Below are 13,664 nucleotides of genomic sequence, written 5' to 3' on the forward strand. Positions count from 1 at the left end.
TTTGAAACGTGTCTTCGACATGGACTTATTTTAATTTTCTTTTCTAGCTTTTGGTATAAAACATTGAAAAATCATCAAATTTTTTTTTCTAAGGGGTGCATTGCTCAATTTAAAGTGAAGGTCTAATAAACGTGCAATTTTATTTTAATAGTTGTCCTTAAATTTGAAAATGTTTAATAACAGCAAAGTTTCATTTGAAACATGTCTTCGGCATGGACTTAATTTAATTTTCTTTTCTCGCTTTTGGTATAAAACATTGAAAAATCATCAAAATTTTATTTCTAAGGGGTGCATTGCTCAATTTATAGTGAAGGTCTAATAAACGTGCAAATTTATTTTAATAGTTGTCCTTAAATTTGAAAATTTTTAATAACAGCAAAGTTTCATTTGAAACGTGTCTTCGACATGGACTTATTTTAATTTTCTTTTCTAGCTTTTGGTATAAAACATTGAAAAATCATCAAAATTTTATTTCTAAGGGGTGCATTGCTCAATTTAAAGTGAAGGTCTAATAAACGTGCAATTTTATTTTAATAGTTGTCCTTAAATTTGAAAATGTTTAATAACAGCAAAGTTTCATTTGAAACATGTCTTCGGCATGGACTTAATTTAATTTTCTTTTCTCGTTTTTGGTGTAAATCATGATAAAAATCAACGTATTTTTAAGACTAGGGGGTTTGTTGCTCAATTTAATTATAGGTCTAATAAACGTTCAATTTTTATTTTCATAGTACAGATACAGACTGATAGTAGAAAAATTAACGAAAGGATTAATATTGTTGTTAGTTTACCAAACTAAATTAAAAAAAAATGAAAGTAAGAGAGGAAATTTTAAAAGAAGTTCATTTATTGGAGAAAATTAAAAAAAAAAAAATCGAAATTATCAAAAGTTTATCAAAAATTTAATAACTTTAAGTCGCACGTGCCCAGTGTTTTTACGCGGTGACCATGACGACGGTATGTAGGGGGAAGGAGTTACTCGCACCTGCCCTGCAAGCACGCCCTCACAAAGAGAGTCAACCCCAGTGCAAAACAAGTGGGGCGAGACTGAACAATGGTTAGCAGGCCACTCAACATTATCTTAATAACTTTTTTCACTGAAGATTGAAATTGTTTGATCATTTTCTATTTTTTGTAATTTTAAAGTAAAATGGATTGGGACTATTATATTGACATTAATTTTCCCGAGCTGAACAACGACAGTAAAGAAGAGTTGTGCTCGCAACTTTCAAAATGTCAGGTGGACGCAGAAGCGACGGACGAAGAGTTAAAAAAAGTTTTTGCGTTGGCGCAAAAATTACTCCAGTTCCGTGGAAATCAGGCAAGTCGGCAATTTTTTTTTGTACTGCGACTACGAAATATCAATTAATATAATCATTTGGCAGATTGAAGAAATTAAAAATGAACACGCAGCCACCATCGAAAAAATAAGGCAGGAATATGATGAGCTTGAAAATCAGGCGTCGTCAAGTAAAAGGGCCCGCAAAGGTTTGTCTGAGATGTTTTGGACAAATTATGTATTATATTGGTGTTTATAAAATTAAAGCAAGTGAGGCAAAGCAAGAAGCGGCCCGGTTGTCGAAGCAAAATAAAGAGCTTTTGGCCGAATTAGAGGTTTTGAGGAGGAGAAACAAAGGAAAGGACCCTATGATGGACACCGAGGTTTTTTTTCGTTTGCAAAAATATGAGAAAAATTTTAATGTGGTTTGGGAAAGGAGGACGAATATAGGGCAGAGAAGGAAAAGCAAAAAATGAAGAAAACTGTAGAGTTGCAAACAGAGCACATTGGCAGTTTGCTATCAGACTTGGAGGTAAAACTAATCAAACAATCGAATGATAATTAATTTCAAATTCCCATTGAACAAAAGAATACGGAGGCTGAGAACGCTAGTCTGAAGCAGCATTTGTCAAACCTGCGCGACAAGCTGGCTGAGGCGACAGAGGCTTTGGCTGAAACATCGGCAGATCTCACGAACAGCCAGAAAATCAATTTGGAATTAAAAAGTGATAATTATTTAGCAACAAAATAATGGTTTATTAAAAAAATATACAAAATATTTTAGATCGGTTTGGAGATTCAAAAGATGAGATCGAAAGCCTGCGAAGACAAATATCAGAATTGGTTGAGCAAAGAAGTCTGCTTGATTCACAACTGCTTCAGTTTCAGCATGCAATGGAAAGCAGGGTGGACACGTGGAAGGTAGTTCACAATCAAAAATATAAAAAAGTATGAATTCATCAGCATAATTTTAAAATTTTAGAATTTGATGGAAAAGAAGGATGGCGAAATCTCAGAGCTACGACAGCAAGTGCTCTTTTCCAGGCCAGAACAATATGCTCATTTGCAAGAAACAGTTTCTGCTCTCACTCAGGTGAAAATATTTTAAATTTTGTGATTTAATGTACTAAAATTGCAATTTCATCAAACAAGTCAATGGCTATAAGAGATCAGCAAGTGAACGAACTCAGCACGCGTCTTTCAGAAGCAACAAAGGATTTAGAAGAGAGCACCGAAGCCCTGGAAAAACTACGAAGCAACAAGTAATGTGAAAAAATTTGTTGACCACAATTATATTGAATTTTAATTTCAGGGGTGACGGCGAATCCAGAAAGCTGTGGCAACAACTGCAAAGGGCAGTCAAGCGAGAGAGAACGCTTGAAAGTAGAATTGAAGAGGCTGAGAGAGATGCCCTAATAAGAGGAGAACAGGTAAATTAAATTCGATAATCGTTGGAACAAATTAAAAAAATAATCATAACAAAGGTGACTGAGCTATCGACTCAGATACAAAAACTGGAGCAAGGAGAATTTGGCCTGCCAGAAGCTTTGGCCGAATCGCGGGAGATGAAAAGGAATTTGGCGGTCAGGGACGCGGAAATTGCGCGTCTGATAAAAACGACGAATCAGCTCCAAGCCAGTCTAGACGAGATTGCCGACCAAAATTTGGCACTCAGGTAGAATTATTTGAACATTTATTTAAGATTTAAATAATCGCTTAATCCAAAGAGAGCGATTTGGTATTGCCGACGAGGAGGTTGACATCAGTGGCGTGAGAGATAGAAGGGCCAGCGAACGGCAAAGAATAGAGTCTCTATTAAAACAAGTGGCGGGATTGGAGCAAGAGAAAGTTACACTCAAACTTCAAGTTGGTTTAATTGAAATATTTTATCCCATTTTTAATAAATATAATAAATCAGCTCCGCGAAGCTAGAAAGGGAAAAGGAGTTTTGGATCAAGACGATAAGCAATCGCTGCAGAGGGAAAGCGAGCAAATTGACTTTAAACTTATTGTTGAAGAAAACGAGAGTCTGCGAAAGGGGATGCACGAAATTCTGGAAAGCATCAGAAACCAAGATGGTTTGAGATGACTTAAAAATTCAGAAGTATTTATCTATTAATTAAATTTGAAATATAAGCCAACAGTGATGTGCATCTGGAATCAAACTGCCTAGAACGACTTTTAGAGGCCTTGGATTCTCGACATGTGGCCGGATGGTACCACCCTGCAATGAGGCTGCAGGCCCAGTTGCATAATGTCCAAGGCGTTGCTTCAGAACTGAGGGAGCAGTTAAGGATTTCTAGGTAAATATTTTAAAATACATTCCCATAAAATTTAAATAAACTTAATTAATTTAAAGGGAACAAGAGAATTTGTGGAAACAGCAAGTTGGCAGTCTATTGGAACAAAACATTGGGAGCGCTGCAACGTCCAATACGAATATAGGGCCATCAAATTTGAAAAGGACAAACTTTGATTTTCAGCCACAAAAAGTTATATAAAATTTTTAATAATCAACGTAGACTAATTATTTTTTTTATATTTTAGCAATTACATCAAGAATGGAAGTCTAAAATGCACACCTTGCAAGATGATCTGAAGGGATTGTTTAAAGAGGTGTCAAAAAGTTTGCCGCTAATCGCACATTCTAGGAAAGAACACGATGAGGAGTTGAGTGCAAAAATGAGCGATTTGGAGGGTTCTATTGAAGAGTACAAGCGGCACTTGGAGGAAGAAAATCATTCTGTCGCTGTTTGTGCTGCAAAATGTGCAACGCAAAGAATAGCTGAGAGATTTGCGCTGAGGCAAATAAAATATTTTGCTTCTATTTTCAGGAATTAAGAAAGGTTAAAATTTAATCTTGCAGAAAGTGTCACGGCCTGGAGGCTGCAAGAAAGAGGCTCAGTGAGGATTTGGAAAATAAATCTGTCGAAGCCATCAAATGTGAGGCAAAACTGGAGAAAGAAATTGCTAATTTAAGAGAAAATGAGGTTAATTTTTCTTTATTAATATTGCATTATTATTTTATTATTTGTATGAAGGTTTTGTTAAGAAATGAGAATAACAAATTGGCCGCTCTACTTGAAAGCTGTGTTCCTGCGGATGAGTTCAGATCAACACAACAAGAGTTGGCAAAGACGTCGGAAGCACTGAGAAAATGCTTGCTGGACACAATGAGAGGAGTAAGAAGACACAATTCTGGACAGATTTTAAAACTGATATCGCGCATTTTTAGACCGATGACAGCAAAGCTGAGCAAAACCATCTAGAAAAAATTGCACAGCTTGAAACGCAAGTTAAAAATCTCGTTCAAGAGTTAGAAAAAGACAAAGCTTGTCTCCACGTTCTGCAGGCGCAAGAGCAGTTTCCGGATGTTGATCAACAAGTAACAATAGTTATGGTTTTTTGATAAAAAATAATAATTTTAAATTTTAAAAATATTTTAAAAGGTACAAATACTGGCTCAAAAAATTAGTGCGCTGGAAGTTAATGAGGCGGTAATCGCGAAAAAAGCTGAGCATGCGGAAAAAATGTATCAACTTGCGAAAGGTAAAATATTAAATTAAAAAAAAAAAATGATAATAATAAAATTAAAAACAGCTCAAGTCATTGAATTGGAAAATGAAAAGAGGGAATTTGAACAGATGCTCTCTCAGCAATACTCAATCAAAGACTTGGAGTTGCCCATAATGCAGCAAAAGCAAAACGTTGAAATTCGTGTAGGTTTAAAAAGTGGCGAATTGTAAGAACAACTTCAAAATTAATAATTACAGGAGGACTTTGCTAAAATTGAAAAACTTGAGACGTCTCTTGTATCAGCGCAGAAACAAATTGAGTCCCTTCAGAACTTGCAGAACAACAGAAATTTTGAAATGGACGCTATGAGAGAACTAAACCAAGAGCTTCAAAGCTCTGGTGACTTGCAAGCGACGTTAGGTCGCATGACCGAAGATATTCTGGCTCTTCGACTGGAGTCAGAAAATTTAAAATTCAAATTGCAAGAGAGCGATAAAAAAGAGCTACAGCAACAGAGACGCAGTGTGGAATTGGACGTTGTTTTGAACAAACTGCAAAAAGAATTGATTGATCGCTCAGTAGAACTGCATAAAAGAGAACGGTTGGTCATTATCTCTGTTTTGTAAAAACTGAGTAAAAATTAATACTTGTTTGATACCTCTAGAAATCTGAAAGGCAAACTGGTGTCAATTTGCTCGCGGCATACTGCTTGTGTTCCGCTCTCTACGTTTGAGTTGGCAACAAGGTGGTTGAATGCAGCAAGGGAGGACGTGGAAAAATTACAAAATCAGCAAAATGAGCTGAACTCAAAACTCGACTGCATAGAACTTGAACGGGAAAAATTAAAGCTTGAATGTTCAGAAACTGAAAACAAAAATTCCCAGCCTGAGCAGCTGCAAGAATGGCATACAAGAAATGTTCATTTGCGGATAAAGGTGTGTATTAAAAATATTATTAAAAAGTCGAATTTATAATTATGTTTGGAAAGGAATTGGAGAGCTCAAGGAAAGCTGAAAAGTTGGAAAAGGAATGTGAGGAGTTGAAATGCCAAGTTCTGAACCTAAAAAATCACGCTCGATCTCTTGAGGACGAAAGGCTCGCTTTGGAAAAAAATTGGGAACAGCGACTAATGCTGTTGGAAGTGAGATTCTTAATTTCTCTTAAGATTGAATTAAAAATTTTTAATTCAATTTAGTATGAAAAATATGTTGACGGTGGAGGTGGATTTGTTAAGCCAGCAGAAGAAAAGTCCAAAGAACCTGATTTGGTGGTTGAGGAACTGGATGCTGCGCGGGAACAGTCAAAAGAAAAGCACCCAAATAAAAAGTTTATCAGAAGAGGAACTTTCACTTCGCTGAATGACAACGTGGATGTTTTGAAAAAAGAGCTGCAAATGAAAGAGGACAGAATTTCTCATTTGGAAAGAATGATGGATGGGCAACAAGGCGATTCTAGGGCTAAACTAGCCCTTGAGGTGATTAAAATATTGAAGTTTGAAACTCTAAAATAAATATTTTTATAGGCAATGGTGGCCAGTTTGTCCGAGCTTGTGTCCCTGAAGGAGGGAGCTGTTACTCGTGCACGGCAGCGTTTGAAAGAAGCCAACGATGACAATTCTGAGATGACCAGAGAACTTCGGCGACAACTTATTGAGCTGCAAAACTCTATGGCGAAGTAATAAAAAATGTATGCAACATTTGATATAATTAATTTTTTGCTAGGCTGCAAGGGAGTAGAGTAATGGAACAAGTCTCGCCTGAAATATCGCAAGGGCCAACAATCACCAAGCTGCTGACACAAGTTCACACTCTGGAGGACGAAATCAGAGTGTCCAACCACAGTGCCGCAACTTTAGCTGGACAATTGAGGTCTGTGAGCAGCGAAATGCAGCGGTGGAAGGATTTGGCCGAAGCAAGACAAACCAAACTGCAAGCAATTCAAGACAGGTGATTTAAAAAATTAAAATTGTAAGAAAACAAAATATCTTTTTCATTTTGTAACGGAAGGTATGAAGAGGAAGTGAGTCAAGCAATTGTCAGCAGATTATCAAGTAGCAGCAGAGTTGCTGAAAAGTCCGAGGTAATTATAGTGTGCTCTATTATTTATGAATTTTCATCATAAAAAATTAATTAAAGAAAAAAAAATTGAATAAATTTTATACTGTAGCCTGAATTACGCAACCTGCGAAACAACATCGTAGAGCAGGTTGCATAGCTAGGTATATTTAAAATGCAAGGTTGATAATTTTTTTTCATATACAGACAGAAATGTCAGAAAAAGAACTAACTTCGACGCGTACACACCCTGAGCTCCAAAGGTCACGTCAGGAAGTGGATAATTTGCGAGAAATGGTCGCTCAGATGCAGGAACAGATTAAAAAGCTGCAGTCTAAAGTTAGCAAATTACCAAAATTACATATTTACCCTTTAATAATTAAAAAAATTGGTAGGTCTCGGAAAGAAGACGGTCCCAAAGCTCACCACGGGAAAAAACATCAAAGATTTTGATCGAACCTGCTCAGAGGATAATTGAGAAACCACCTATGCAGCCCAGATTTGACAACTCGAAAGCGGCCGCTATTATTGGCAAGCTGCAAACGCAAGTCAAGCAGCTCCAGGAGGAAATTGACACATTTAAAACCAGAGAGCAGATTTATCTGGACCAGAGTAAAGCAAAAGTGCGTTTGAATGCATAGAATTATCATTTTTTAACAACAGCATTTTTATCATATTAAATTTAGACCAGTGAAGTTGTATCAAGGTGGGAGGAAAGGAAAAATCTGCAGGCAAAATGTGACAAGTTAAAACAAAAATTAGACGAATCAGAGGCGACAGCTAAAAAACTTAAAGAGAGCAACCAGGCGTTGAGAGCTTTGATCGAGCGTTTGGAACGCGAGAAGATTTTACTGGATCAGCAATTAAGGAGAAAATCCAAGGCAGTCAACATAATAGCTCAGTTAAAAAAAAATATAATAAAATTAAGTAAAAATTGAAAAAAATCTCAATCTTCAAACAGGCCGGCTCCCATTGAGGCGCAAATGAGCAAAATGAGGATGAAATTGGCCTCAAGTGAAGAAGAGTGCGCCTCTCTGCGACGGCAGTTGGAGCACCACAAAAGGGTATCTGAAGACGTCCCTCGGTTGAGGGCGGAACTGGCCACTTTGAGAGGGAAGTACGAGACCCAAAGAGAGGCGGCAGTACAGATGCAAAGCAAAATCGCACGTCTCGAAGCTGCAAATTTGGAACTGAATCTCAAAATAGACGATCTGGTCACTTCTGATGGAAATGGTTATGTATGCAGTTCAAACTTGTTGTAGCATATTAATTAAATTATAATTAATTAGAGAGGAGATAGCAGTGACGATGGCGGTATGTCCAAAGAGGAGCTTCAAAGATCGGTTTTGATGCTTGGACAGCACGTCCGGAAATTGCAAGAGAAACTCAGGGATGCGCGAGATGTAAATTTATTTAATTTTATAGCTGATAATATTCTATTAGAGCAAATTTTCAGAATGGCTCTGCGGAATCTGCAAGTGCAGAAACCAGTCAGAAACTGCAATCAGCATTGAGAAGGAAGCTTTCGTTAGAAAATGAAGTTTGTAAGTAAAAATTAAAAAACAAAAACAAATCTTTAAATATTTTAAAACAGCTCAATTAAAAAGGGAGCGATCAGAATTGTGTTCTCAGCTGAACCAGAAAGTAAAAATTTTGGTAGAGGTGCGAGCTGCTTTGCAAGAAGCGTCTTTAAGGGAGGCAGCACTCAAGTCAGAGGTAACTTAATATTGCTTCCTGCATGTAAGGGATAAAATTAAATTTGCGTTTAACTTTATAGGTGGCACACTTTCGGCGGTCACCCCAAAAATAAAAAATAAATCAAACGTTGTATTATGTATTTTCATACTTAAGTGAATAAACTCAAAAAATTCAGTTTACACAAAATTTTGATATTGTTTGAATTTGTGATTTTAAGATGCACATAATTTTTTTTTTACCACTTTGAAAATGAAATTTTACAGTAACATTTCCATTTTGTGCTATGTTTCAAGTAAATTTTTTTCCATTATTCTTCTTTGTTTCCGTTTATTATTTTCTACTTTTCCTGTTACAATTAGTAATTATATTTTCCTGTACATGTACTGATAAAGAAAGATAAATAGTTTAAACCACACGTCAGACTCAATAATTAAAAACTCTTTAAAATAAGCACACTCAAATAATCTATCTCACAAATAAATCCTTCTTTCTCTTGACGGGTGCAATCGCAACAAATTTGATAGGCTTGAATGTGAAGTCCATTGTCAGTCATTTATAATCATTAGCTGAAAATCCCAGGAAATGTCACACTGCTTTCTGCGATCCTCCCACTGCTATCGCAGCACACGACATTGGCCACCAAGAAAATGACAACTTGCAGGAAAGTGAATAAAAATTTAAAAGAACTCATTAGGCCGGTATCGCGGCTCTCGTCCTTGACAGCACCCTCGTTGGCGCTTTTAATTTTTCTTCCTGCGCGCGATAAATGAGGCGCCCCCGCACCTTCCGCACTCAGTCATGTTCCGTCTCCTGGTGCTGGTGGTGGCCGCCTGCGTGGCCGTTTGCACGGCCGCCCCGCTCGAGAAGTGGAGCACTTACAAAAACGCGCCCGACCTCAAACCGCAACTCGGCGCTCTCGCCGAAAGGATGTACGGCCGCCCTGACAACTCCACGGGCGAAAGGGTGGCAAAGTACGACCCGAAAACCGACACCATCAATCCAGAGGAGTTGGGCAGTTACGCGGCTGGTGACATTCTGGTGCCAGGAATGTTGGGCAGAAATGGTTTGGTTGCGACCTCGTCGCGATGGTCAAGAGGTCGGATACCCTTCATGATTTCAACTGACATTGGTAAAGAATTATAGTGTTAATTCTTTAAAAAAAAATTTAAAAAATAGCACGTTAAAAGTTTAAACTTGGATTTTAGCAAAATTAGATTAATTTCATTTTCGTATGAAAATTTTATTTAGAAAGTTGAATTCAAATAATATGAACTTTCATTGAAATTAACTGAAATTGACTTGTATTGTTTAATTGTATTTTGTTTAGACCAATATTTTTAAAATATGTGATTAAAAACATTAAATAATTAAATTTTCAATTCACATCTTACAAATTGCATTATGTAAGAAAAAAATACATAATTTAGAACGTAAACACCATGTTATAAAAATATCACTTATATCAGCATATTAAAAGATTTAAAATCTAGACTAATAATTTTTCTTTTTCAGAAAATAACCTACTTCAATCTTACTTTTAAACTTTTTATTTTCAACAGCATAAATTTCAACCGTGCTAGAGAACAAAGTAAAAAAAAATTATTTAATCAGAATTTTAATGCCAATTTTAATTTCAACTCTTAATTAAAAATCAATTCTCTGCCAACATACAAAAAATTTCTCCTAATTTCAGAAAAATCAACACGAAATATAAATTTTACCATCCAAATTAATAAATTTAATTTAATTTAAATAATTTCTGAATTTCCAGCGCCACAATATGTGGATATTATTTACCAGGCGATGAACGTCTACCACGAATTGACTTGCGTGCGATTCGTTCCCTGGAACGGTCGCGACTCTGACTACGTGACCATCGAGAGTTCCAGCAGCGGGTGCTGGGCCTCGGTGGGTCGCATCGGCGGTCGGCAGTCGGTGAACCTGCAGGCGCCGGCGTGCCTCGCCAAAGTGGGCACCGTGTTGCACGAGCTGATGCACACGGTCGGATTCTTGCACGAGCAGAACCGAGCCGAGAGGGACCAGTACGTTGACATCCTGTGGGAAAACGTGGAAAAGGGCCGCGAAGAGAATTTCAAGAAGATCTCCGCCTCGATTGCGTTTTCGCAGATTCCTTACGACTACGAGAGCGTCATGCACTACTCGACGGCGGCGTTCAGCTCCAATGGGAAACCAACCCTCCGGACAAAGGTTATGCTTATTTATTCGATTAATTGATTAAAAAAAAATCAAGCTGATTGAAAAAAAAAACAATCAATTACCACCGAAAAAAAAATTTCTTTATCATTTTACAATTTTGTTTGTCTAAGAATGATTTATTTGAGAATTTAATATTGCTGATAATGTTAATATGTGTTATTGTTTAAAACCCCAAATGATAATTTTCACTTATCAATTCATGATCATTACAGGCTTCTGGGGTTCGAGTTGGGCAGCGAGAGCGAATGAGTGTCGGCGATATTCACAAAATAAATATGATGTACAAATGCGACGGACCCTATTCATATGTTCAATAAAAAAATTGTTCAATTTATGTTTGAGTTACAAAAGAAAATTGATGCATTAAAGTTTGCTTTTTCTTCTCCCCTTCCCTGTGAGGAAAATGCTGGGAAACACCACAAAATGTGATAAAAAAATAATATATTATGCAAAAGGCACAAGGTTGACAGCATGCGTGATAATTACCCTTGGTTTTAGCGCATTTTTGGAAAATACACGTGCGACTGTAGAACTCTAACCTTCAAAAGTCTTAATCTTATCAAAAATAAACAGGAAGTAGAAACAAGAAAATTAATGACGCTGAAATTTACGTTTGTACAATTTTTCCTTTTATCTTTAATTTTTATAAAGAAACTAATTACGTTTTTTTTTTAATTGGGAAACAATTTTACTGTTTCTACCAGTAAAAAAATAAGGATGTTTGAAAGTTGGGCAGTGAAAATGGAAGAAAACTTCATCGGGTTCCATTGAATGCTTTTGTCCTATGGGCTGAAGCATGTTGTTCCACATGGCATTCGCCGCTGCAAATATATTTTAATAGATTTTGTTTAATTTTAAAATGATTTGCGTTCAAACTTATTGCATATCCGAATTGGTTATAATGGAAGCAGTCAGGGGAGGTGAACTTCATAATATCAAGCGGTTGGAAGTTGTTGGCTGGAGTGGCCACGAATCTGAAAATTGAATTCACCAGGTACGGCTGCGTGACGGCGGCAAAAGTTTCATATTTCCAGCTGTAGCCGCCGTCGTGCACCTGACAAATTTTCCATTTGAAATTTACGTTTAGCCAATGCTTTATGAAAATAGTTAAGTTTTTACCGCATCAATTGTGGCCTGTTGGAGCCTGTCAGAGATGCTGATGTAAAATTCTCGATTTGCCCTGTATTTTGGGCCGAAAATGCATGAGCAAAAAATCGTGTGGGTCAAGTAGCAGGAATTTGGGAATCGGACGCTTGGAAGATAGGCCACTTCTGTGTCATAAAAAATTTCAAAGAATTTGCAAAACACACCGAATTCAGAATGTAAACAAACAAGTGAACACATTTTCCAGAATATTTTGATCCATTTCATTTAGGCAAGCAATGTTGGAAAATTCAACATGTGTTTACGAATTCTTAACTAAATAAATATGTATTGTACTCACTGGAGGTTGGTACGACGTTGACAAAAGTTCGCGGCAGGTTGTCTCTGAGGTAGTCCAGGGCATCCCTGATGCTCCAGTAGTGGACGTCCACGATGATGTTAGGGTTCTTCAGGTAACACATTTCCGAGCAAATGTCATTGTTGCCAACCATGAGCGTCACGAGCTGAGGTTGTTTGTTGCGAAATAAAATCAGCAATCGGCACAAAATCATCACAAAGACCAAACCTTCCAGTCGCGATAAAAATCAACACTGTCGGATCCTCTGATTCGCTCCACGAGGACCTTGGCCTGGTACAACATGTGGCGGGAGAGGGCGCCTGCCTCTGCAACGTTGAAGGCCGCACCCCCTACCCTGCCATCAACACTGGTTGTTGTTCTGACTGAATAGCCAACGAGGTGCGGATTGTAGATTCGCAGGATGTTAGGCACAGTCAAAGTGTCCCGCCAGGTGCCAAAGCCACCTGAAAATTAAGGAGATTTGCTGGAATTTCAATGGACGTCTTGGTGAGTGAGAAAAGAAAACGGAGAGAAAACCTCTTAGAATTTTACAAAAATAATATATTAATTTAAAATTGATTTACTCTTGTTCATTTTTGATATGATCAGATGCTTCGTCACAAATGAAAAATTGAGGTTAAAATAAGGGAGGATTTTTTAGCGTAAAATTGTGCGCATAAAAAAAATTGATGATCAAAATTTTTATTTAATTTAAAAAATTGGAAAAATTGCACCCGGAATTAATAAATTATCTTGATTAAAAGAAATACATTAAATAGCTGAATAATTTAAAGAATGTGGTAGGAAAAACTATTAGATTGATTTTGAAAACTCGCAATTGCTATTAAATTTTAATTTTACCAACGCTCCACGAGAACCCCCTATTCTCGATCAACGTATCAAACATTGAAATTGCCGTGGCGCCCGTTCCAGAGGTCAAACTGTCCCCCATGGCAGCTACAACCTGAATATCTCCCGGCATCAATTTGTGGACACTTGTTGGTCGAATCGGAGATTTGAACCAAGATGTATTTTTGCAAGGAAATGGTTTTGAGTAAAACGGTTGCACCTTCTGAAATTCATCAACAAATTTGATTAAATTTTAATTATTGGTCTTTACCCCGATTTTGTGTTCTCACTCCTCGTGCCCTGGCCTTCGTTAACCTTCGAATGTCACTGCTGACGTCGGTTCCAATGACCGTCTCATAGTACGCTTGCTTTAGCTGTCCCTCTGATTCCGTTTCGAGTATTTGCTTGTGATCTACTAAGGGGTGAGCTTTGAGGTAAGGGTTTATAAGGCAAAAGATCGGCAATGGTGCCACAGCCAGCGCAAATAATAGGAAACGGGTAGCGCTTACATTTATCAAAGCCATTGTAATGATAGTGTAAGGTTTATCGTCACTGAACTCAATTAGAAATGCACATACCACGCCACTTTTACTTTTTACCCATTTATTTT

The 13,664-nt window shown here is 37.2% G+C and overlaps 3 protein-coding genes across 3 annotated transcripts; 2 read left to right on the top strand and 1 right to left on the bottom strand.

The window, feature by feature from the left end:
- The first annotated feature begins 1,150 nt into the window (after positions 1 to 1,150).
- On the top strand, positions 1,151 to 8,673 carry LOC132196296 (centrosomal protein of 290 kDa-like). The gene is made up of 35 exons (XM_059618842.1): positions 1,151 to 1,321; positions 1,386 to 1,488; positions 1,547 to 1,662; positions 1,716 to 1,811; positions 1,869 to 2,004; positions 2,064 to 2,200; positions 2,262 to 2,372; positions 2,432 to 2,541; positions 2,592 to 2,709; positions 2,764 to 2,954; positions 3,007 to 3,145; positions 3,198 to 3,357; positions 3,417 to 3,582; positions 3,639 to 3,771; positions 3,827 to 4,083; positions 4,146 to 4,269; positions 4,321 to 4,461; positions 4,515 to 4,664; positions 4,729 to 4,828; positions 4,880 to 4,998; positions 5,053 to 5,396; positions 5,460 to 5,730; positions 5,784 to 5,936; positions 5,991 to 6,269; positions 6,318 to 6,469; positions 6,517 to 6,741; positions 6,802 to 6,874; positions 7,057 to 7,188; positions 7,245 to 7,472; positions 7,536 to 7,750; positions 7,811 to 8,087; positions 8,139 to 8,252; positions 8,306 to 8,393; positions 8,444 to 8,565; positions 8,627 to 8,673. Exons 1-35 carry the CDS (start codon positions 1,151 to 1,153, stop codon positions 8,657 to 8,659), a joined length of 5,484 nt encoding a protein of 1,827 aa, XP_059474825.1. The 3' UTR covers positions 8,660 to 8,673.
- A 525-nt stretch (positions 8,674 to 9,198) lies between these two features.
- Positions 9,199 to 11,280, top strand: LOC132197420 (zinc metalloproteinase nas-4-like). The gene is made up of 3 exons (XM_059620705.1): positions 9,199 to 9,676; positions 10,319 to 10,755; positions 10,977 to 11,280. The coding sequence occupies exons 1-3, from the start codon at positions 9,346 to 9,348 to the stop codon at positions 11,079 to 11,081; spliced, it is 873 nt and encodes a 290-aa protein (XP_059476688.1). The 5' UTR covers positions 9,199 to 9,345; the 3' UTR covers positions 11,082 to 11,280.
- A 34-nt stretch (positions 11,281 to 11,314) lies between these two features.
- Positions 11,315 to 13,578, bottom strand: LOC132196297 (phospholipase B1, membrane-associated-like). The gene is made up of 8 exons (XM_059618843.1): positions 13,345 to 13,578; positions 13,067 to 13,277; positions 12,434 to 12,669; positions 12,209 to 12,371; positions 11,884 to 12,035; positions 11,641 to 11,818; positions 11,427 to 11,585; positions 11,315 to 11,319 (listed from the first exon to the last, which is right to left on the bottom strand). Exons 1-8 carry the CDS (start codon positions 13,576 to 13,578, stop codon positions 11,315 to 11,317), a joined length of 1,338 nt encoding a protein of 445 aa, XP_059474826.1.
- Between the last annotated feature and the right edge of the window lie 86 nt (positions 13,579 to 13,664).

The sequence above is a fragment of the Neocloeon triangulifer genome, unplaced genomic scaffold, assembly GCF_031216515.1.
Source record: "Neocloeon triangulifer isolate White Clay Creek 2 clone unplaced genomic scaffold, ASM3121651v1 ptg000012l, whole genome shotgun sequence".
Lineage (NCBI taxonomy): Eukaryota > Metazoa > Arthropoda > Insecta > Ephemeroptera > Baetidae > Neocloeon > Neocloeon triangulifer.

Excerpts from the sequence above, each read along its gene's own strand:
- LOC132196296 (XM_059618842.1), top strand. The coding sequence starts at position 1,151 with ATGGATTGGGACTATTATATTGACATTAATTTTCCCGAGCTGAACAAC. Across the intron at positions 3,583-3,638 it reads GAGCAGTTAAGGATTTCTAG|GGAACAAGAGAATTTGTGGA; the intron begins GTAAATATTTTA and ends ATTAATTTAAAG. Across the intron at positions 6,470-6,516 it reads CTGCAAAACTCTATGGCGAA|GCTGCAAGGGAGTAGAGTAA; the intron begins GTAATAAAAAAT and ends ATTTTTTGCTAG.
- LOC132197420 (XM_059620705.1), top strand. The coding sequence starts at position 9,346 with ATGTTCCGTCTCCTGGTGCTGGTGGTGGCCGCCTGCGTGGCCGTTTGC. Across the intron at positions 9,677-10,318 it reads CATGATTTCAACTGACATTG|CGCCACAATATGTGGATATT; the intron begins GTAAAGAATTAT and ends CTGAATTTCCAG. Across the intron at positions 10,756-10,976 it reads AACCAACCCTCCGGACAAAG|GCTTCTGGGGTTCGAGTTGG; the intron begins GTTATGCTTATT and ends TGATCATTACAG.
- LOC132196297 (XM_059618843.1), bottom strand. The coding sequence starts at position 13,578 with ATGGCTTTGATAAATGTAAGCGCTACCCGTTTCCTATTATTTGCGCTG. Across the intron at positions 12,372-12,433 it reads ATTTTTATCGCGACTGGAAG|CTCGTGACGCTCATGGTTGG; the intron begins GTTTGGTCTTTG and ends AAACAACCTCAG. Across the intron at positions 11,586-11,640 it reads CCAATTCGGATATGCAATAA|CGGCGAATGCCATGTGGAAC; the intron begins GTTTGAACGCAA and ends ATATATTTGCAG.